The 23,936-nt window shown below is 34.1% G+C and overlaps 1 protein-coding gene across 8 annotated transcripts in view; it reads left to right on the top strand.

Annotated features, from left to right (window-relative positions):
* The window catches only part of SCN1A (sodium voltage-gated channel alpha subunit 1), a 143,065-nt gene that overhangs the window by 57,571 nt on the left and 61,558 nt on the right, over positions 1–23,936 (top strand). For 5 of the 8 annotated variants that reach the window (XR_012421179.1, XR_012421178.1, XM_074009379.1 and 2 more), the window contains exons 5-13: positions 8,948–9,068; positions 11,136–11,223; positions 12,838–12,966; positions 14,669–14,760; positions 15,623–15,892; positions 19,383–19,446; positions 20,567–20,708; positions 21,363–21,569; positions 23,033–23,317. Coding sequence is in view for 6 of the 8 variants with exons in the window: in XM_074009379.1 (XP_073865480.1) it covers positions 8,948–9,068; positions 11,136–11,223; positions 12,838–12,966; positions 14,669–14,760; positions 15,623–15,892; positions 19,383–19,446; positions 20,567–20,708; positions 21,363–21,569; positions 23,033–23,317 (1,398 nt within the window). In the remaining 2 variants the exon portion in view is untranslated. The remainder of the gene's footprint in view (positions 1–8,947; positions 9,069–11,135; positions 11,224–12,837; positions 12,967–14,668; positions 14,761–15,622; positions 15,893–19,382; positions 19,447–20,566; positions 20,709–21,362; positions 21,570–23,032; positions 23,318–23,936) is intronic. The other 3 variants (XM_074009381.1, XM_074009378.1, XM_074009376.1) reach the window with 1 other exon arrangement.

Raw genomic sequence — 23,936 nt, 5'->3', positions numbered from 1 at the left:
GTACAATTACTGTTCTTTTTAAATCCACAGATTCTTTCAAGATAGCTCTTGTCTTTATTTAAATATAATGAAAGTGAGGTTAAATAACTTGCCTAAGATCACAAAACTATTAAGTAACAGAGACTAGTTTTAAAACTAGACCAATGGGTTTCCATGGCCCATTGTCATGCTGGTTTGGATTTGCAGTCATAGCACTAACGACAGCAGTGGAAAAAAGAGAATTCAGTGATAGAATCTAAATAAGCCTATAGCTGTTCTTCCTGTTTCCTACTCATGCCATTTTGCAAGATGTGATTCTTGTCTCCTAGGCTAGCAGTATTTCCCAGACCCTTACTGGTCATTTCACCATTTGGCCATTTCCTGCCTTTGTAAAAACTAAAATCTTAGACACTCAGTAACCTAGATTAGCTTCTAAAATAATTAGAATTTTTTTTCACACTAAATTCCAGTAGAGTGATAAGCATCTATTTTCAAAGAGCATCAATTCAGGAAATTTAAATTGTGTGCCTCTATAAGGAAATGGCATTTAAATTGGGATCTGAAGGTTAAAAAAGAGGAGGGAGAGGAGAATCTTCCAAGGAAAGAGAACAGCATAGAATAAGACATATAATCAAGCTGACCTGTAATAGGTAAGAAGAGAATAAGGTGAGGTTGGGGAGGTAGACCTGGGGCTAGATAAAGAGGATCTTTCAGTACATCTTAAAGAGCTTGAAGGTTATCTTCAAAGCAAAATGAATTCCCAACAAGTATTTGGGTACAGGAGTAACATGGTCCACTTTACAGTGTTAAAAATCACTCAACTTCTCTATGGAGAAATTTAGGAGTTTTATGTTTGATCTAGCATTTTGACCATGGAGATGGAGAATAATGGATAGAATCGGAATTGGTTTTGGAGGTGTTTAGGTGTCAGACAGAAGGAAGGTGATGGCCTCGTTTTCTTAGGTAGGAAGTTTGAGAAGAAAGATATTGAACCTGAAAATTCCAATACTAAAATTGGCCATGCTTGGAGAAACAGAAATGTTCTTATATGTGTACATTTAAGAGTTAGAATACAGATCCTTATATTTTTATTGACACTTTAGAATTCACAAGGGCATTGACATGTTTTATTTCACTTCATCCTCAAAACAGTCCTGAGATTGGTATTAGTATAATCTTCTCCACTGAGATGGAGAAATTGAGGGGAATAGTTTGCTCATAGTCCTCACACAGCAAGCTTGTAATCAAACTGGGCTCAAATGTGTTCTTTCCAGTCAAAGAGAAATTAACTGACCATATAATAGCGTATCAGACCCATGGTATGTACATTCTGATGATATAGGGCTGAAAAATGTTTCAGCTCCAGATTTTATTCTTTTCCCTTATGGTTATAGTTTCTTCTCTCTGCTGGAGAAGAGGTTGAGGGCTCTGCAGCTTTGGCTGACAAAAGCCTAGTTAGGCACTTTCTAGCGATGCACCTTCTGCAGAGTTATCTCCTCCAACGGCCCCAACCCTCCCCCATCCCACCCAGCTAAAGCTTAGGAACAAGCAATTTTACAGATTCTTCTCTAGGTACAAATTATTCTCTTTTGTGTGAGCTTATGGCAACAATGTTTAAAAACTGACTATGAGGCATGGAGTTCACAGACATGTTTTGTTAAACTAACAAAATTACTTATAATTTTGAATTATTTTCTAGCATTTATAAATCAGAAAATCTTTCACACACATAAAATTATACATCTAAGGATTTCTCTTGAAATATCAGTTCAGGCATCACTGACTTATATGTCTAAAACTGGCAGGTACCTACTGTCACTTAGCCTCTGTGGGCATTTTAGTTTGTCATCTGTGACTTAAGGACCACATCTGTCATTAGGTGAAGGCTATATATTAAAGCTTGGTGGCACACAGGTAGGCAAGTGACACAGATTGTTGTTTAGTCTGATTATCCCTGGTTGAAAGGAAAAAATTGAATGAGACTAGGAGATTAAAAAATATTAAATATGGCATACTCTTTTCAGAGTCAGATAGAAAGCCTGCAAGAAAACTTTTCATCTCCCAGTGAGCCAGAAAAGGAAGAAAATCTTGGCTCGAACTCACAGGCTATAATAAATGTTAAGGGAAGTAGGTGAGACCATTTAAAGTCCTTGGGAAAAAAATGATATACCATGGAATTGGCCCAGCATAAGAAATGTCCCCAGAGATATGTATTATACTAATGGAATCTCCTGACCATCTACGTTGCTCTTCACACCCAAAACTTTGAAGCATCTCTCCTCTTGCAACATGGCTCTAACTCTGCCCCTTCATGCTGGAACCACTTCCCAAGCCAGCAGCTTAGAGCTATGAAAAAGTTAATAGCACTTCTGGGTAGGAGCTAGAGCCAGATAATTTTTCTGGTCTGACTTCCAGGGCTATTTCAAGGAAAGAAACTATCTTTTTCAGAGTAGCACTTTCTTACACATAGTGATAAAGTTTTGCAGTGCCATTAATTCAGAATTGTACTTCATTAACAGTTTGATAGATTTGTGGATCTAGAGATATATGTGTATCTGCGAGAATATTCACGGATACACATATATTCACACATATATATTCACATTTCCAAACAATTGACTTCCAAATGCATTTTTGGAACACAGCTCATGTACAAGTTGGAAATTACCTGTTTTAAACTTTGAAGCTAAAGGATAAATTTAACCAACCAGTAGTACATTCTACATTTTGTGTGTTGTTCATCATCGTAGCTCACCTTCCTGTGTTATTTCTTGTCTTTGCCAGTAGATTTACTTCAAGAGTAGGAAAGTGCAATAAATTTGGAGTCAGTCCTGTTAATTGGCAATGTTTCAATAATGTTTAGATGAAACACAAAGTTAGAGCTTATGTTTGAACTATGTACTTTGAAGAATATGGCACCTAGATTGAAATAAAAGTTAAGGTAATGGCTATATTTAAATGAGAAAAAGAAACTGGAAAAGCATGGCTTGTTAAATTCAATGTCTGTCATGGGAAAAAATTGTAAACAAATCACTTTCTCTAAGCCCAGAAACAAGAAAAGATTACTAGATAATAACAAATATAGTTTCATAAATAGCAATTTCTACCAAATCATTATAACATAATTATTTTCTTAGTAACTATTCAGTTAGATCAAGGGGCAAAATTTCAATCCACATGTACAACATAATCATTGATATTTGGGCAATGGTTTGTGATTTTTTTATAACCATTAGGTGACAAAAACAGATTAAGAGCCCTGCTATGACAGAATCATCTGGATTACTTATTTAAAGTATAAAAACTAGGTATCAAAATCTGACCAACTAAATTGGAATTGCTTCAAGTCTGTGAGCTAAGTACATTTATTCTGTTTTCAAGTGAGGTAACTGAGTCACAGAATGTTAAGAAACCTGTTGAGGATCACACTGCTAGAAGGCAGCAAAGTTAGCTTTTGAACCAGAAATCTAATTTCAGAGTTTGCACTCTTAAGATAAAACAAATCACACTTATATTTTTGTAATGTTGCTTCCCAGATTATTAAACTGTTAATCACCAGAGTTATTACCAATTTTTCTATATAACTTACTTCTTGCTTTTTCTTTAAAACCAGAAATTATTTTTACATGGCAAGGATTGCTGAAGAAGGTATGAGCTTGCTGAACAATGGATGGTTTAAGTTTAGGGCTGTGCTGCCCAATACAGCGGAGATTAATTAGCCTTGTGTAGCTACTGAGTACTTGAAATATGTAAGTGTGACTCCAAATTTCAAAGACCTAAGAGATAGTAAAAAATATATATAATACCTCAAAAATTTTTTATATCTATTTCATTCCCAAATGATAATAATTCAGATATGTTGGGTTAAAATTCATTTCACCTGCTTTGTTTTTCTTTTAATGTGGCTCTCAGGAAATTTAAAATCATACCTGTAGCTCAGATTTGTAGCTTACATTATATTTCTGTTGGAAAGTGCTGGTCAAGGTAAACCTTCATCAATTCTTCTATATTCTATTAAAACAAATAGTTGAGAATCTCCTAGTTTATAAATGTCTTGGTGTCATAACCTACGTATCTTTGTTTTCTCTTTAGACTGTAGCACAGGGCATTGCAAATATTGTACTAAACAGTTAATATGTGTATTTTGAATTGAAATCAATTGAAATTAACAATTGGACCTAAACTAGGTCCCTGCTCATTTCTGGATGTCTGCAATGCTCATACATAATTACCAACTTATTGTATATATGCTCAATAACTTTGGTACCTGTATATGAAGACATAAGTGACAAGGTACAACAACCCCTATTGTATGAATGTTACATTCCTGCAAATAAGTCCGTAAAGTGATTTTTCGTATATAAAATCTAGTTGCTACCTCAGTCACAATGCCATACTTCAAAATTTGTTTTGAAACAGAAAATTATCCACGTGTTAAAATGATGTTATTAATTTCTAACAGTTCTATTTCTTTGTAGAACTGCAATTAAAGCATTTGTTTTGGCCCTATAACAAATGAACTGAAGGACAAATATTAAGAATAATCATAGGTGTGACTGAATTGTACTAAACCACAAAGTCTTGCCGCTTGTAAGTGGAGCCAGTCATGTCAATGTTCCTATGAACCTTGGGCAGTAAAGATAGGTTTGTTTCCAGCTAGATGCTACTGTATAAACCTTTTCTCTTCCACCATCAACTTTGAACTGTTTCTTTTTTATTCAAATGACTTAATGGAATAAAAATTTTCCTGATAAGTTGTATTAATGAAATCTTTGTTGAACTAATTAGATTTAAAGGATGCTAAGATACTTCACTATAATAAGCTAACCAATACATTATTTTAAAAAGTTTTTTAAAAGTCACCCAATTTAATAGTTCATAAATCTTGATTAGCTTAAAGCTGCATAATATTTGTTTATACAGTTTAAGGTACAGCAATATCTTAGCTAGTCTTTGAACTCTTCCCTCTTGGAGCCCTTTCTTATATGTATAGCAGGGAAGGCAAATATCTATATATTTGAAAACTCTAGAGCTACTTATTGGTTGTAAGTAAACAATATTTCCTTCAGACTCTTCCCTCCCTTCAATATCATCAATACCACTAGTGGGAGAAAGTTGTATCTGAGAGTCCTTGGAAACAAGTATCCTTTTATTAATTCTTAACACTTATAAACTGAATGATTGGCTTCTTGGCTGTATAAGCAATTACAAGGAGGTAAGATACAGACAGTTGAGGAAATAGACATAAGATCATTACAAATAATAAAATTGACATTCCAGATGGAACTTACTCTGACATGAAAGTGCTATCATATTTAAAGTTATACGTATTGGGTTGCTATACATGTCTGGGTAATTTTGCTTTATTGGAAGGCTGTTTAAAATCCATCAACACCTTAAAGCTACATCTATGAAGTTTGCACGTAAGCATGTATGTTTCAATCTGAGAAAAGTGGAGTTCTCACAGAAGAAATCCTATAAAAAATGGTCCTTTACTGTTGGCCTTATTGCTAGCTTCCTGGGTAGCAAGGATGTCTTGCACAACAGTATGTCTTATGAAAAATTAAAGCAAAACAAATACCGTTGTCAGTAAAACCTTACTAATTCCATTTATAAATTCAACTTGCAAGTGTTTTCCATTGCATTTATAAATCTTGTTACAAAATAATCTTCTATACATTCTTTAAATTTTATAAATGAATAAAGGGAATACACTGTAAAAATCAGTAAATGTTTTCATCTAAGGCTTGAATAATTGATAATTATGCCCATTTGTTTTTAACTTTTGTGTCAAAGTATTAATTTTATCTATGTCAAAGGACTTTTAGATTTAGAATCACATGTAAGCATTGGGAGTGCTTTGGTTTCATTAAACTCACCCTTGCTGAGTTTCTGCCCTTTATACCTCCTTTTATCTTATTTTTTAAATTGACACATAATAATGGTACATATTTATGAGGCATATAGTGGTTTCAATACATATGATGTATAGTGATCAGATCAGAGTAATTAGCATATCCATCATCTCAAACATTTGTCACTTTTTGTGTTGGGAACATTCAATATCTTCCTTCTAGCTATTTGAAACTATATAATAAATTAATGTTAACTACAGTCATCCTACAGTGGTGTGGAAAGCTAGAATGTATTCCTCTTATCTAGCTGTAATTTTGTGTCCTTTAACAGATTTGTCTCTGTCCCCACTTTTCCCCTATTTTTGTCTAGAATCCTCCGCTCTTTTTACTTCTAGGCTGACTCCCTTTTTGGACCCTTTTGTGTTTGGTTTCTGAATCTTGCCTCTTTTACTTTTTAGTACTCGGGGCAGAAATGCTCCCCTCCCTTCTTTTAGATCTCTAGCTTTTCCTTTTACTTTACCACTCCCTGTCTGTCTTTTCTGTTTTGGTCATCTATTACCTCTGGTCATGGTTTGGGCTGAACAGTGGCCGAGGAGCCAGCATCACAGGTGTTTTCTTCTAAGTATGGTCTTGTCTCCTTAGGATGAGCCTGGTTATTTTCCTTATCCACGGAGGTACAAACAGTACCATCTTGATTATCCTCACACTCCAGCCCATGATTTAGACCATCTATGGATTGTCATTTCTTTCTCATTATCTCTTTGTATCACTAGTATTTGTTTCAAAATTGGCTTTTAAAAATGAAGAGATTCTTATTTTAAAATATATATATATACTTATTATATATATATATATATTCTGTGTTATATTTTTACTGGTTCTCCTACCTGAGCCCCTAATATTTCTTTTTCTTTTTTTTTTCTTCAGATAGAGTTTCGCTCTCATCACCCAGGCTGGAGTGCAGTGGTGCGATCTTGGCTCACTGCAACCTCCGCCTCCTGGGTTCAAGCGATTCTCCTGTTCTCCTGCCTCAGCCTCTCAAGTAGCTGGGATTACAGGCACCCGCCACCAGGCCCAGCTAATTTTTTGTGTGTGATTTTAGTAGAAATGGGGTTTCACCATGTTGGCCAAGCTGTTCTCAAACTCCTGACCTCAGGTGATCTGCCCACTTTGGCCTCTCAAAGTGTTGGGATTACAGGCGTGAGCCACTGTGCCCGGCCGTCTCAGCCCCTAATATTTCTATCAGATTTTACTCAGCATATTTTGGGGGAAAGGAAGTATATGCAGTATGTTTGAAAGGTGAATCATATTTAGTCCTGAGCTAGCTCACTTTGGACCTTTCTGTGTCCACGTGCTCATATTCCCCACGACAAAGGCATTTGCATTGCACAAGTCTGTTCAGATTTACGACGATCTCACAATGTCATTCATTCTGTCCCTGAATGAATCAGAGAAAAAGAGGGCTAAGTATTGTTGACACAGGTGATTGTTCTTCTAGTAAGCACAGGTGAAATTCTCCCTTCCTTCAAATGGACTTTGTGGTAAAGTTCTATCTGTTTTCTGGACTCATACTCCTTCAAAGATGATAGAGGGAATGCAGTCAGAGTTGAGACTTGGAGCAGTGCTTCTCAAACTCTGTTGAGGAGGTGAGGTCTCTATTCTTCTGTAAAACGAAGTAAAAATTAATTTCTAGAAAACTGAAATGAAAAACAGGGCCACAACAACATCCCCTTACTTTTTTATTATTAAACAGACACAGCATTAATTGGTCAAATTGCCCTACAAATTTGTAAACGTGGACTCTCCATATCTCTACTTAACCAGTACCAGTTGAGGGACCATACTTTCACAGCCAGTTTAGGACACTTCTACCCATACCAGATAGAAAGTGCTTAATTTTAAAAAACCAACTCCATAAATATTTAGTGGGTAGAGGGGTGGGAGGGTGGGTTTGCTTTACTTGAATTTAGAAAATCCTGCAAGTATAGGGGAAATCTGTTAATGAGCTAAGACTATAGACAATTAACTATTATCAAAGATTCTTAGCAGAAAATAAACAAAAAGTTAATGCTTGCTATATCATAACATGATCTGTGCACATATGCATCCTAAGGCTTAAAAAAGAGAGCTTTTGAAGAATGAGTGAATTTAAAATGATGCTTAAAATTTCCTTCCACAAATATCTTCTTCACAGAGAGAAAGGCTTTCTCCCTGGCTCTGTCTATATAAGTAAGCACCTTGGGAAACACTGAGCCAGAGTTCTTTTTACACCCTTGCATGTTGCTGCTTTAATGTTTTATCTGCCCACTGCCAATTGATCTCAAATAAGTCTAATTTTTGGAAGGAATTTCATTCACATTCATGGATCCTGGATTCTTTAGGGGCTTTGAACTTTTCCTCTGTGATAAGAAAGCACCACGTAAGATACGAAGTCAATTGGGATTAGAATTCAATATGTCAGCTAACTCAGAAATCCCAGTACAGAATTTAGCACTCCTGGTCAACGGATGCTCTCCAGGGAACTTGGCCTCCGGAAATCAATTATTGGATTACATCCATCTAACCCAAGAGTGGGTTTGATGATGACTGTTTTTATTTTCTATTATGAAGAGAGTGATAATGTTTATTTTATGAGGATAGATGGTAAAAACAATCTTTATTTCAAAAATAGTATCAGTTCTATTGAATGATTTTGCGTTCCACAGGATTAATTTTCAAGATACTTGAATTGGGAAAGCTGAAATCACTATAAAAAGAATGTAGTGCCTTAAGTTTTTTGGAATGAAATGAAATGTGCACCCATTTAAGACTTTCATTTAACTCAGACACTTAAAATATCAAGAAAATAAATGACTTCTTTTGGCTAATTGTCTTATGTACAATAACCTTGAGGGTAAGTATCAGGTAAAAGGTAAGTGGTATCATTGGATTTCCTCTCTAATTAAGAAGAGATCCAGTGACAGTTTGTTTTCATGGTGCACATTAGAAATTGTGATTGTGCTGCTTTCTCATTTAACTTTAGAATAATTTATTATGACAAGTAACAGAAAGTAGATAACAGAGTTTAAGTGGTTTATACTTTCATGCTTGTATGTTGTGTTCCTGTCTTACAGACTTTTATAGTATTGAATAAAGGGAAGGCCATCTTCCGGTTCAGTGCCACCTCTGCCCTGTACATTTTAACTCCCTTCAATCCTCTTAGGAAAATAGCTATTAAGATTTTGGTACATTCATATCCTTTTTCAAGTGATTAATATTAACTATTTGTACATAATCTGTAAGCACTTTGTAGCTAAATATCAAATTAAGTTGGGAAATGTCCATATTCTATAGTTTTCATCACTCTCATTTTGGATCTTTGTCATATAAGCCTCATTCTTAAAGTTCATTAATCACATAGACATTACTGAAACATTCAGTCTTTAACATTTTATATATTATGTATAAACATGTATTTATGTACTTTTGTTATCTGTCTAAAAACACTTATATGTATTGAATCCTACAAATCTAAAGTAAGATAATCATATTTACCTTTACCATCTTTATACAAAGTTTGTGATGGTGTAGAATTTGCGGTGAGCAATGATATAATAACAGAAAAATCTACTTCCACACCCAAGTTTATCCATAGTTATGATATAAAACACTTCAATGTATCTTAGAATAAATCTTTAAGTATATTTTCTGTCAGAGAATGTCAAGAGTCTTTGGCCAGTACTTAGTTAATTCTTGAAATTTCCTGATGATTTTTGTGAAGGAAGAACTGGAATGTTGGCTGAATTTCAAATTCAAGTCATGAGTTATGATGCTGCCATGCAAAACTGATTGCTTAGTAAAGACTCTGGAAGTTAATGAGAGAAGTTGGCACATATTTCCAAATGGTCTTAAGGGATTTGGTTTCATGATTCATGGTGTTAAAAAGGACTTCACAACTACATTCATTTGTTGATCAATTTAGCAAAACAATTCATTTCTGAGTGTATCTTGTTTGATAGCTTTGACAATAATAGGTATTCAAAGACCATTATAATTATCATAAGCTCATACTATTTTTTAAAGGATTCTAAAATTTAAAAAGCCATTCTAATTTTAATATGATAGCAAGGCATTTCTTAGTGGTATAAATATGCTATTACTAAAATTAAAAGATTTGAAACATAAAAATCATATGATCAGGGTTTTTACACTTACGGAAGTTTCCTTATCCCAGTTTGTATTCGTAGTGCCATCATGTGGTCATTTGATGAAAACTTTCTTTTTCAATTATGGAAAATTTTTGTTTTGGCAGTAAACTATAGTGGAAAGAATATTGGATCTTAATGCAGGAAACTTATATTCTAGTCCTGAGCCCTTTATCTAATTCCTCTAGAGCTTAGTAAGGCCTTATTTTCCTGATTTTTAAAATATAGTGATAAAACTTATTTTTTAGGGTCCCTTTCAGTTTTATAATTCTGTTATATCTGTTCATTTGTTTTAGCTACCACTTAGAGTATATTTACTTATGCACAGCGACTGTTCCAAGCATTTCCAATATATTAACTCGTTTAATCTGCATGTAAAAATGATTACATTACAAAATGAGTATATTATTAGCTCCATTGTAGAGAAGTAGGAGGAGATACAAGGCAATGGCACAGAGAGGTTGAGTCACTTGGCCAACATCACTTTGCTGTGTTGCATTTTAATTACATTCCCATCATGTTAAGTGCCAATCTTCAAGAATACTCACTTTTAATGTTATCGAATGCTGCTGCACTTGCATAACTCAGTCGAAATAGAGCAGCTGAACAATTAGCATCGTGCTGTACTTTGACTACAAATTGTTTTCATGCATTGAACTATGTTGGATAAGATGTGTTTAAGAAATTACAATATTGCAGATAAGTGGTCTTCCTCAACAATTTACTAGTTTATTTGCCTGAATGAGCTCAAGTCAATACTTTCTGTTGAAAAACTATGCAACTCCAGGTAGCACAAAAATAGTCTTCCCACGGAAGTTCTCTGGGAGGTGAATATATTGATTTAATAATAGTTGTAAAAACAACACCTTATACTGATATAATGCTTTTATATACATTATCTCATTTAATCTATACAAATACTCAGTGAAGGTGATATTATTACCCACATTTTACACATGCAGAAATTGAAATTTAAAGAGATTAGATGACTTGACCACAATACATTTATCCCTGAATTTTGGCTAAGCTGCAGTTTGGGCTTTTCAGTGTTAGCTTTTTGTAATATAGCACTTGGATTTCGATTTTCTTTTGTGCGTTCCTTAACAATAACCTACATTATTCAGCATGCTAATTATGTGCACTATTTTGACAAACTGTGTGTTTATGACAATGAGTAACCCTCCTGACTGGACAAAGAATGTAGAGTAAGTTCAACTTATATTTTTAATAACATATCTACATTTGGGAGTTTGAAACTGTGTCTTATTGTAGTTTTAAAAATAAAACTAAAGAGCATTTTATTAAAGTCATTTCTAGACAAAATTACTCAGCAAGAGGACAATGTTCATTGGCCCTCAGGCCTGCTGGCGTTATACCTGATTATTGCTCTCTTTCGCCTGTACCTGGTGTTTACCAGAAGACCAGCACTCTTGGACATTTACTCCTTTTTCTTTAAAATCTACAGTAGCCAAACCAAATGTGGTCAAAGCAATTGCAGAAAAGAGACAGTATGGTAGACCTTTGTTCCAGTTAAATTCCAGATAAATTCATTGAGTCGAAAGTCAAAAAGAGTTAGTTACAAATGCCATATCGAACCTCACAAAGTTTTCGTTGCCAACAGGCACATTCACTTCATGTCAAGTCAATATAGTTCCAAGCGTGTACACCAACAAATTGAAAAATAATCCAAAGTTTCAGGATTGTAGAACTTGAAAATTCGGTAGACTGAAGACTAAACTAACAGAAGTGGAAATTTTGAAGAGTGTTCAGAAACCAGAAGCATTACTAACTATACTGATGGTGTCTCTGTTCTGGGGATACCTTCGAGGCAGAGAGGCCAGATTTGTGATAACTGAAGTTGGGCTACTCTAACCATAGCTGCTCACCTGCCCACACTTCCTATTTGTAGTGCCTGTTACTGTACAGCTGCTGACCTGTAACAACTACAGAAGTATTAGGTTGGTGTAAACATAATTGTGGTTTTTGCCATTACCTTCAATTGAAGGTAATGTTTGTACCAACGTATTTCCAAGAGTGTTTCCTTTCCTAGACACTTCCAGGCTGAAACCAGTAAGAAAAATGACATTTTGAAGAAAATAATAAATATTATATACAAAAAATTCTAAAGTATTGAAGTTAATATGAGAGGCCCCACAGGTTTTCCGTTGCCCTAGTTTTTTTGTGATTTTATGCCACTCTCACACCCCAATTTCTGAGTAGGAGATTTAAACTTTGGAAACACCTAAGTTTCTGAATTATCACAAGAATTTTATTCTAAATTAAATGTTTACTTTTTGTAACCCTAGAAATATTTACTTTGATTTTAAAGAAGTCTTTATTCCAAGTAAGTTAAATTATCTTGTAGAAAAAAAAAAAAAAAGGCATGCTAGTTTGTCAATTCCCTCTCATTCTTGGAACACCATTAAAATTGAGATTTTTTTTTTTTTTCCCTGAAAGGAAATCATTTCATGCTTCTGCAATAGTATTGATTGGCTATTCCATCATGTAAACATACTAAATATTTCTCAGGAGACTATGTTTATTTATGTAAATACCAAGACATTTCAGACGATGTCTAGATAGATTTAATATACCTTGTATTTCTCACACTACTCTTAAGACACTTTACAAAACAACTCTTTGTGTGTTAGAAAGTTGAATTTAAATTTAGGGCTATGTTTTATTTGTATGAAAATAAAGTCCATCTGCTTAGTTTTCTTTTTTAGTATTCATCTATTCTGCTGATAGAGTGATAAGAAATTGGTATGCTATGAAAAAACACTGTTACTTTATCAAATTTGTTGGATGCTTGTTTTCAGATACACCTTCACAGGAATATATACTTTTGAATCACTTATAAAAATTATTGCAAGGGGATTCTGTTTAGAAGATTTTACTTTCCTTCGGGATCCATGGAACTGGCTCGATTTCACTGTCATTACATTTGCGTAAGTGCCTTTTTTGAAACTTTAAGAGAGAACGTAGTTTGGTTTTCCATCAGTGCTTATGCTTTTAAGAATAGGCTTGCTTTACCTGTAGAATATTTTGGTGTGATTCATACATTCAAACTCTGGATTTCAATTTAGCACAACAAAGGTCTAAGTGGGATTTCACTATGGCATGAAGGCTTTGCAGTAGTTGAAAACTACAATTTTCACACGTAGCATCTGTCAGAAAATTTCACATACGCCACTCTTCCACACACACATGCACAACACACATACACAAACACATATGAACACACACAATCTCATATCAAAGCACAAGCATATTTGTAATACATCTGTGAAAATCACTTTGAAAATTATAGCCACGAAACAGTTCTATTGGCTACACAAATTTGCAATGACCTTGCTCATATTACACACAGTTTCTTTTATTGGTTTGGTAGAATAATCGAAAGTAAGTATCTACTAGCATCAAAATGATCTGACAAATCAAACTAAGAGAAGAAAGAAGATACTTGAAATATTATGTTTTTAATATATTAAATTACTGATTTCTAAGACCTGTAGAGGAGTGCATTCTCTCTGCCTTTCTGTTTCTCTCCTGACCCCTTTTCTTTCTTATTTTCTTCTTTCCTTTTATGGTTTTCTTCATCTCTTTAGTCTCAACATAAACTTCCTTATCCTTATCTCCTATTCATATCCACTCAGTAATATACACGGTTTATGCACTCCTATGCTTTTTATTCTAGTCACAGACTTCCTCAGGAAGAGACCCAGACAAAGAAAACCATTCCGGACTAAGTGAGAGTAGAGCATAGAAAGAGGCAGCCCAACAACACTTACCCTCAGCCTTCCTTCAGGAGCTGATTTTTTGGCCTCTTACAGTTGTGATGTAGTGGAGAGGAGCAGGAGAGGTGACACTGATATACTCAGGACTCCGAATACTGCGTGTCTGGTTGTAATTTCCTGTCTGATCAGGATGAGCCAATTCTTTGCCAGGTTCTCTGGCCACAGCTCAAAAGAAGGCATACCAGGATTTCCATTTCTTAAGATCAAAATGGCAATAATAATAGGGGCAGCACTGGACCCTCATAAAATATTGTTCTTAATTTGCTTAACTTTTATTTAAAAGTTACACTGGGAAAATCTTATCTCGTATATAAAAGCAGTAAGGCAATCTGCCTTTTCATGCCCAAATTTCTGTTCGGTGATTTCATATATCTTTTTCTAACTAAAACCCTAAACCATAGCCAAGATTTATTTTCTTTTTACAAGTTACACATGATATTGGTTGCATTGCTTCCAAAGTGACAACAATGGCGCCTACTTTATGAAGTTTACATTTAGCTAATGGCCTTAAATTATGTGAACAGAGGATTAGTGATGAAATCTAATTCCTGATTTGCCACTTACAATATTTATCATTTAAAATCACCAAGAAGGTCTTTATAAAAGACCCATGCAAGTAATATAAATCCTGCTAAAATCTTGAATAACTCTGATTTAATTCTACAGGTTTGTAACAGAATTTGTAAACCTAGGCAATTTTTCAGCTCTTCGCACTTTCAGAGTCTTGAGAGCTTTGAAAACTATTTCTGTAATTCCAGGTAAGAAGTGATTAGAGTAAAGCATAGGCTCCTTGTACCTACAGCTTTTTCTTTGTATCCTGTTATTGTGTTTGTGTGTGAACTCCCTATTACAGGTACGTCACAGAGTTTGTGGACCTGGGCAATGTCTCGGCATTGAGAACATTCAGAGTTCTCCGAGCATTGAAGACAATTTCAGTCATTCCAGGTGAGAGCAAGGTTAGACAACGAGACTGACCCATCATATGATTCAGCATCCTTCTCTTTGCTTGGCATTCAGTTTTACCGAAAATCAAGAATCATAAGACTAGGTGTTTCAAAGAAAATGATTCTTATTATTTAGACATAAGCTTTATCAGACTTGGAGTGTAACAGTGTCTTATGTGAGATACTGTGATTTGAGGTCAAGGTGATTTGCACTTACAAATATCATGTTTTGTTTTGTTTTTTCACCATGTTAGTTTTATCAAGAATTTGCTCCCTTTTAAATGTACCAATCTCTAATTTCTTATTCATTAGAGTCATTAATGACTATGTGTATACAATGCAAATCTTCTAAATTTTTTGCTAACAAAAGAGAAGGGAATGAGATAATAAAAAATAGTGTGAGTCTGCATGGAGGATTTATTATCTTAAGGCACAATTATACTGCAAACCACTTTCAGTTGTACAGCAAAATCTTACTTATTTATAAATAGGAATTTAAAAATATTTATTCAAGTATTTTGTCATAAAACTGACCTCTGACCCTAATGAAAATGTGAGGCAAGCTTCAGTAGCAAAAAGGAAAAAGGCTGTTTCCTTAATATAGGCTCCATGAAGAACATGAACCTTCCATTACTCTGTCTCGACATAATGGGATATGAATCTTCATTTCATTGCTTAAATCATTACATTTCTGGAATTCATCTTCAGAAGTTCTTCCCCCTTCCATGAAGTGTTGCTTCTCCATTAGCATTGCAAACATTCTTGGACTTATGAATGAAATCTATGTTTTCAAGAAAATTGTGTGAAACTTTTATTATTTCAGATGTGTTAAGTTTTCATAGTAACAGACTTCTTTCTTTCAGGCCTGAAAACCATTGTGGGAGCCCTGATCCAGTCTGTGAAGAAACTCTCTGATGTCATGATCCTCACTGTGTTCTGTCTGAGCGTGTTTGCTCTAATTGGGCTGCAGCTGTTCATGGGCAACCTGAGGAATAAATGTATACAGTGGCCTCCCACCAATGCTTCCCTGGAGGAACATAGTGTAGAAAAGAATATAACTGTGAATTATAATGGTACACTTATAAATGAAACTGTCTTTGAGTTTGACTGGAAGTCATATATTCAAGATTCAAGTAAGAATTATTGTTATGTACATTTCCTTAAAAAGTAGAATTGGATTGTTTGTAACACAAAGGATAAATCCTTGAGGGGCTGGATATCCCATTTTACATGATGTGATTAGTACACATTGCATGGCTGTATCAAAACATCTCATTTACCCCATATATACAAACACCTACCTTGCACCCACAACAATTAAAATTTAAAATTTAAAACTAACGAAATAAATAAAACACCCTCTAAAAAATAATTACTGTTATGTATATTTAGTCTTTTCATTGCTAATGTGCCTTCCATCTAGGCATGAAAATGTTTTTAAATGATCACATAACAAGACGTCATCTTTTAGAAAATTACCTAATCAAACTATTTAACAATATTTAAAATTATATTTTATTTGGTATTTCTATCCTCTGCATTTTAAATAATAGATTATTTATATTTCTGGAACTAATTTTAAAGAAGAATTTTGTTAATCACCTTATCAATGGCTTACACATACATTTAACAATTTTGTTCATAACTACTCTAGTCTTGACTCCTCAATGCCATTTTCTATTTTATCATCATTTGGAAGCCTGAAGAATTCAGCTAGAAAGAATTTTCCTAGGATCCTTTGTTGTTTCCTGTGGTAATTGATATAATCAAAGGAGATAAAACATGTGAATGCCCTTTGCGAATTCTACAGTACTATGCAAATGTAACTCATTATACACTAATTACACAATGTCTCTTATGTATCAGAAACTTTGTAGTACACTGGGGAAAATAATGGAGATAACACATGGCTCCAGAGTGTTATAGTTTAATAGATTATTTTGTTACCTTAAGGAAATAAAGTGATACCTAAAAGTAAATCTCATTCATATATTTGAAAAGTAGTATTACATCAAAAAGAAGAAAATTACAGTTAATAAAGCTTCAGGAGAGAGTAATAGAAAATGTTAGTTGGGTGCAGTGGCTCACACCTATAATCCTAGCACTTTGGGAGGCTGAGGCTGGAGAATCACCTGAAGCCAGGAGTTTGAGAGTTTGAGACCAGCATGGGCAACATAGTGAGACCACCTTCTCTACTATATATATATAGATATATATATTATATATATATATATACACACACACACACACTTTTTTTAATGAGTTGGGTGTGGTGGCATTTACCTATAGTCTCAGCTACTAAGAAGGCTGAGATAGGAAGATCACTTGAACCTGGGAGGTCAAGACTGCAGTGAGCCATGATCATGCTACTGAACTCCAGCATGGGTGACAGAGTAAGACTCTGTCTTGGAAATAATAATAATTGTGCTAATAGCCTTTCTCTTTTGAAAGTGACAATAAAAAGTGTGTAAGTTTCCTCTCTCTTTAATTTTAGAATCTGCCAGTAGTGATATTTCAAAAGCAAGGAGAGTTAGAACATGATTAATAAGAAAAGGAAAAGTCCTTTTTAAGGAAAAACATTAAACCTGCACAACTTAGATTTTTAGATGTTCTTGAATATAGTATATCTGTATTATTTTAAGGTGATGAATAATATTTTGGAAAAAAAGAAAGAAAACTTCAGTGACTGATTGTGTGGAACAAACAGAATTAATTACAGAAAGTTACTAGTTGTTTGTATTTATTAAAGTAATGATAGCATAGTTTAAAAAGCGAGTACTAATCAGTGTTTCCTTATAGTTATAAATCTGGAAAATACCTTAGGTTGATACAAATGAACTCTTCCATGACATTCAGTGATACGCTAATAAATAATTTACAAACAGCTGAAAATCTTTAGGTTTAGTTGTAAATCTTTAATTGTTAATCTTCAGATTAAGAACAGTGTCTGAGCAATACACCAATGTTCCTTATTCACTTGATATGATGCCAGTAGGTCAACTTCAATCACCAACTCCCTGAAATCTGTTGTTTGTTTGTTTTACCTAAGTTTAAAATACTGACTATGAGGGTTATTTAGGGTTTATTCTCTCTAGGGAAAATTTATTGGACTGCATTTTTCCAATACTCAAAGTAAAAAAATAAATAATATCTGAGGTCATTTTCAGCTCTAAACATCTGTGATTCTTATTTTAAACCAAATGCAAATATAAATAAAGTGGTTCATTTTTGAAAGTAATAGAAAATTAAGTTTATTAAATTTAAGGATAAATATTATAACTGAAAAGTTATATTTTCCTCAGGTTAAGGCTAATCATTAAGGTTAGATCATGAATTTAATGAGCAAAACTTCATTTATAAATATGAGATACCAAAAATTCATCCATAAACTATTATAGTCCTTTCTCTTTGTTTAATTTTAATTCAAAGTTAGAAAATACTATGTCAACTTTCCTGTCTAGGTTCAAATAAGTCAGAATATTAGAAACAAAAATGATATTTTTCCTTATGTGGTTCTGTGTACTGTATGGAACTATGCATGGAATAAATTCCTCAGAAAACTTAACATCTAGAAAATATATCTTCTTACAAAATCCAACATTGATTGTTTAATTTCATGTTTTCCTCTTTTTGTCTTTTATTTACTTATTCATTCAATAAACTTTACAGAAAGGCTACCCAGTCTCAAACAAACACTAATATAGAAGTAATTAATGATCATGACTTTCTAGGAGGAATACTTGTAAATAAATAATTACAATATAGGAGTGTCACTATAAGAATAATTCAAGTATATATGTGTTACTCGTAGCACAATGAGGAGAGTTCTTAATTCTGACAACATTTAGTGGAAAGAAAGTTGAAAATATCAAGGAAAAAGTTACAGAAGAACTGGATGTTGCAAGACGCAAAGGAGTTTGCAAGAAACGGGAATCTTTGAGATAACGTTCTGTTCACCTATAGTCATTATTTTAGCTTTAGTACTTAAGACTTTTTAAAACTGCTTTCATTTCAGTTGTTGATCTGGTTTATGCATATTTGACTATAAGTTGCCTATATTCTGGAAACTGTGAGAATATAAGTTATACTTAATTATTAAAATGTATAGTGTTAAAAATATAGGAGAGAGGACCAGAAAATATACTATTCTTTTATTTTGAAATGTGTGGCCGTTTTGAGAAAATGAATTCCTGTCATTCCTGTCTATTTTTACTGAATGAATTTTTTTTCATGAGAGTGGTGGATAAAGGCTAATACCTTTTTGAAAGATTGTGTTAGTACCTGTCATTATCACTAAATTTACATTCATAATGAAGAAATACTTTGCACTGTAAAGTATCTAATGCAAATACTTTGCACTGTAAAGTATCTAATGTAAAGTATCTTTGCACTGTATCTAATCTAATGCCATTCCTTCATAATGACAAAATACTTTGCACTGTAAAGTATCTAGATAGAATATCTAGAGTTTGGAGGGAGAAGAGACAAATACTTGTGCCTTTGAATGAATTATATGTTTAAAATTCCTCAACAAACTTAAAAGAAGAACCTGACCTTCCTGTTCTCATTTTAGTGTTTTTAACAATGCAAATGTTCATCATATGACTTTCTTTTTTCAAACAGGATATCATTATTTCCTGGAGGGTTTTTTAGATGCACTACTCTGTGGAAATAGCTCTGATGCAGGGTAAGTCAATAATTTGTGTGTATCTGTGTATCTTTCTGTGTACACATACATATGTGTATCTTTTCTCTCTTTTTATAGAAACTGAAGATAACAGCCAACTAATTTTATTGACATTAATTTGCTATATGTAAGGTTTTAGATAAAGTGTGAGATTATTTAAATATTAGGTAAGATTTATGTTTTCTAAAACAAGAAGTAATACTGTTAGACACATGCACACGTATGTTCATTGCAGCACTATTCAAAATAGCAAGAACATGGAATCAACCTAAATGCCCATCAGTGATAGGCTGGATAAAGAAAATGTGGTACATATACACTATGGGATGCAATGCAGCCATAAAAAATAATTAGATCATGTCCTTTGCAGGGATATGGATGGAACTGGAGGCCATTATCCTTAGCAAACTATTTTTGCAGGAACAGAAAACTAAGTACCTCATGTCCTCACTTATAAGCAGGAGCTAAATGATGAGAACACATGGACACATATAAAGAACAACACACACTAGGGCCTACTAGAGTGTGGAAAGTGGGAAGAGGGAGAGGATCAGGAACAATAACTAGTGAGTACTAGGCTTAATACCTCGGTGATGAAATAATCTACACAACAAACCCCCATGACACACATTTAACTATATAAAAAACCTGCACATGTACGTGCTCCTGAACTTCAAATAAAAGTATAAAAAAAGAGGAAAATATCTCTTAAACATCCACTGTATATAACAGCAAAAATACAAAAAGAGGAGTAATCCTGTTCCTACTTTTTTAGTTTATATAGTAATAACAATGCTGTTTCTTTTAGATAAGTATATGGAGCTATAAACTCTGGAGACTCCATAGTAGTAGAAATGAAATGGAGATGTTGAAATTGCAAATTATCAACAAAAGTTATTTTGTAAAATATTATTAGAAATGCTGCACCATATTTTAATGATGATGCCAAGTAGCTAATAAGGCTATATGCAGTCAAAAGTTGGGAAATAGATTACTTACTTATTTATCAAACTTTTATTTTGAAATAGCAAATCTTTCTGGCTAGACAATATTATAGCATAGTATCAGAGTAAAAAGGCAGCAGAACCACTTGTAATACTTTCTTTTGCCCCACTTGCAGCCAGTGTCCAGAGGGATATGTGTGTGTGAAAGCTGGTAGAAATCCCAATTATGGCTACACAAGCTTTGATACCTTCAGTTGGGCTTTTTTGTCCTTGTTTCGACTAATGACTCAGGACTTCTGGGAAAATCTTTATCAACTGGTGAGACACTAAAGAGCTACACTCTCCATTTAAGTAAAAGTACACAAGAAAACCAATTGAGTTATGAAATTAAAACCAGAGGATAATATAGTAGAAAGAGCAGAACTTGAAACGAGACTTGACTTTCTCTATCCTATTAATTATAACACATATTGAGCAGAATGATGCCAAGGATTGCAATTCTCTCCCATTTCTTCTTGACTCAAAACCTGTTCTCTACCTTTCTCAGACACAGATTGTCCTAAACAGAAGGCACGTTCTCCCTTCAGCCTTATCTACCCCCTCAAATATTATCTCTCAGGTGGGAGGTAATGAAAATGAAGAAGCAGATATAGAAAGATAACTTTATTGTCTTCCTTGACTTTCCTAACGGCTCAGGTCTTTAATGGAGGACTCCATGGCATTTTACTGACTGTTTCATTCTTGGTGAATACAAAAATTCTCCCCTAGAGATCATAGTGCGAATCCATCAGCTAGGAGAGAAGGAAGAAGCTGAAGTTAAAGAAACAAAGAATCAAAAAAAGTACAGTGTGCTGTGACCAGCATAATTACTATTTATATCTGAGTTTTGCTAGACACACAAGTAAACTGAAAGTTGAAGCCACCACTTAGTGAAATAATATCGAGAAATAATTCTGATATTTTTGTTTGCAGACATTACGTGCTGCTGGGAAAACATACATGATATTTTTTGTGTTGGTCATTTTCTTGGGCTCATTCTACCTAATAAATTTGATCCTGGCTGTGGTGGCCATGGCCTATGAGGAACAGAATCAGGCCACCTTGGAAGAAGCAGAACAGAAAGAGGCCGAATTTCAGCAGATGATCGAACAGCTTAAAAAGCAACAGGAGGCAGCTCAGGTAAAGATGCCCTGTCTCATGGCACTGACCTTTTATTGTTCTCATTGTTACAAAAATATTGAAGAGAAAGTGAGTACCTAAAGGCAGGTGGTTATATGAGGAATTATTAATGATTTCTATATTTTGATCATCCATTTACTTTTATTTAGTTTAATTATTTTGTTTATTTTTTTAAGATGTATATAATAATAACCACAATAGAACTCTCTCATGTTATTTTAATCATCTTAAGATTCTCAAAGCAAAGGGAAAATGTTATTTTGGGGTATTTTCAAGTGAGAGACTTTTATTCAATGAGTAGCCTGACATTAGGAGGAAATCATCTTTTCTTAGAACAAGAAATTATTGGTTATCATATGAAGAGTTGCTCCTCTAGTTCTTAAACATAGTCTCCTTTTTTCTTTAACTAAAAATATGTTGGCTTTTAACATGGTTGCTTTATTTCCTTTATAAGGAAGTGATCAAATAATATAACGATCTCTGATATAGCAGCATCCAATAGACATATGAATGTCACCGATCTTACAGAGCTTGACCATCTAAAAAGGATTACTTGGCTTTATAGTGAAGTGTTAGACCTCACAGTGTGATAAATCATAAAATGCCTCTCCCATCTCTCTCATCTTTCTGTGTAGCATACAAACTTAATGTCTTTACTAAAGAAGAAAGTTGTTTCAGAAATATTAATTTATATGCAAGAGTAAATAATTTATCAAGGTTACCCTGGGAACAATGATAATAATTAAAAAGTGTCAACTTACTACCAGTACAAGCTATAATCAAAAAGCAGTGTATTATTCCATTTCCACATGTCCCTTAAGAACCAGTACCGATTCAAAGATGGTGGGGACAGTTTTTGGAAAACTGGATGTCTTATTTTGCTCGGCAGAAACTATTGATTCTCCCTTCTCCATTTTTCTGGATATTGTGGATGGGTGAGAAAGGGATTTTATAACTGTCCATAAATATGATTAATGATATTTTGAGGGTATTGGACAATCCAATTTCAATAATTAGAGAAAGGACCTCACGTCCTTATCCCATTCCCCTGCCTGAAGATAGGACTTCAAGTAATTCATCAGCTTTTCTTCCATACTTCAGTTTCTTTTTCAGAGAAAAGAAAACAGCACTAATTAAATAGCAATTTTTAAAGTAAATCAAATCCCAAAAAGTAATGAATTTGTGTTCTTGTTGATACCTGATGGATATTTTTGAATATGTGGTTTGTGGGGCATTAACACACACATAATAAATGTTACCATGGAGAAGACCAGATTATCTCTGAAAGCCTTCCTTAGGTGGAAAAAGAAAATCTCCTCTTATACTTGCAGAGAATCTTCTCTGTGAGATGATCCTCAGTCAGCTCAATATATTTTTTAAATGCCATGCAAATACTTCAACCCTTTCAGAGAAAGATACAGTCTTTTCAGGTGCTATGTTAAAACTATTTCTCTTCAATGTAGCAGGCAGCGACAGCAACTGCCTCAGAACATTCCAGAGAGCCCAGTGCAGCAGGCAGGCTCTCAGACAGCTCATCTGAAGCCTCTAAGTTGAGTTCCAAGAGTGCTAAGGAAAGAAGAAATCGGAGGAAGAAAAGAAAACAGAAAGAGCAGTCTGGTGGGGAAGAGAAAGATGAGGATGAATTCCATAAATCTGAATCTGAGGACAGCATCAGGAGGAAAGGTTTTCGCTTCTCCATTGAAGGGAACCGGTTGACGTATGAAAAGAGGTACTCTTCCCCACACCAGGTATGGCACTGCTGAGTTTACTGATGCACGGTTGAAAATTAAAACATGGGAGAGAGGGGGAGAATTAGAAAATGGACTTAGGAATTTTTATCAACTGAATCGACCACTGTTGTGCTATATTTAAACCTATCCCTTCTGCACATAGTTATGCGAAAATTTTACTCCACAGATATGTAAGTCTACAGCTCAGTGTAGTTAAGATAACATCAAGTTGACAGTCAGGAGAACTGAATTGTCATTCTGATATTGTCTGCCGATAACAACTAATGACATTTAATCTTTTTGATCCTCAGCACTTTTAAGAAACAAAATGTGGAACTGGGGATTGTTGATCAAGAATGTCCTTAGGTTATTTTATGATTTTATGTTGTTTTTCCTCATAACTTCTTTATAAGTCACCACGCATGCTTCTGAAAATATTAGTCATGGTACACTTGTTCAAAAGGCACATGGCTCTGAATTTCAGAAATATGAACTTCAGGTTCCAACAATACGATGCCTTATAGGTGAAAAAGAAATAATAATTAAAGTGATTTTAGAAAGGTGGAGTAAACTAAATCGTGAGGAGTATTGAAAGTTTTTGAAAGACAAGATCCATGAAAACCAAGGTGGTCTTGTT

This window comes from Macaca fascicularis, chromosome 12 (assembly GCF_037993035.2).
Source record: "Macaca fascicularis isolate 582-1 chromosome 12, T2T-MFA8v1.1".
NCBI lineage: Eukaryota > Metazoa > Chordata > Mammalia > Primates > Cercopithecidae > Macaca > Macaca fascicularis.
Note: the sequence above shows the minus strand (reverse complement) of the source record. Positions and strands in the feature narration are given on the sequence as shown.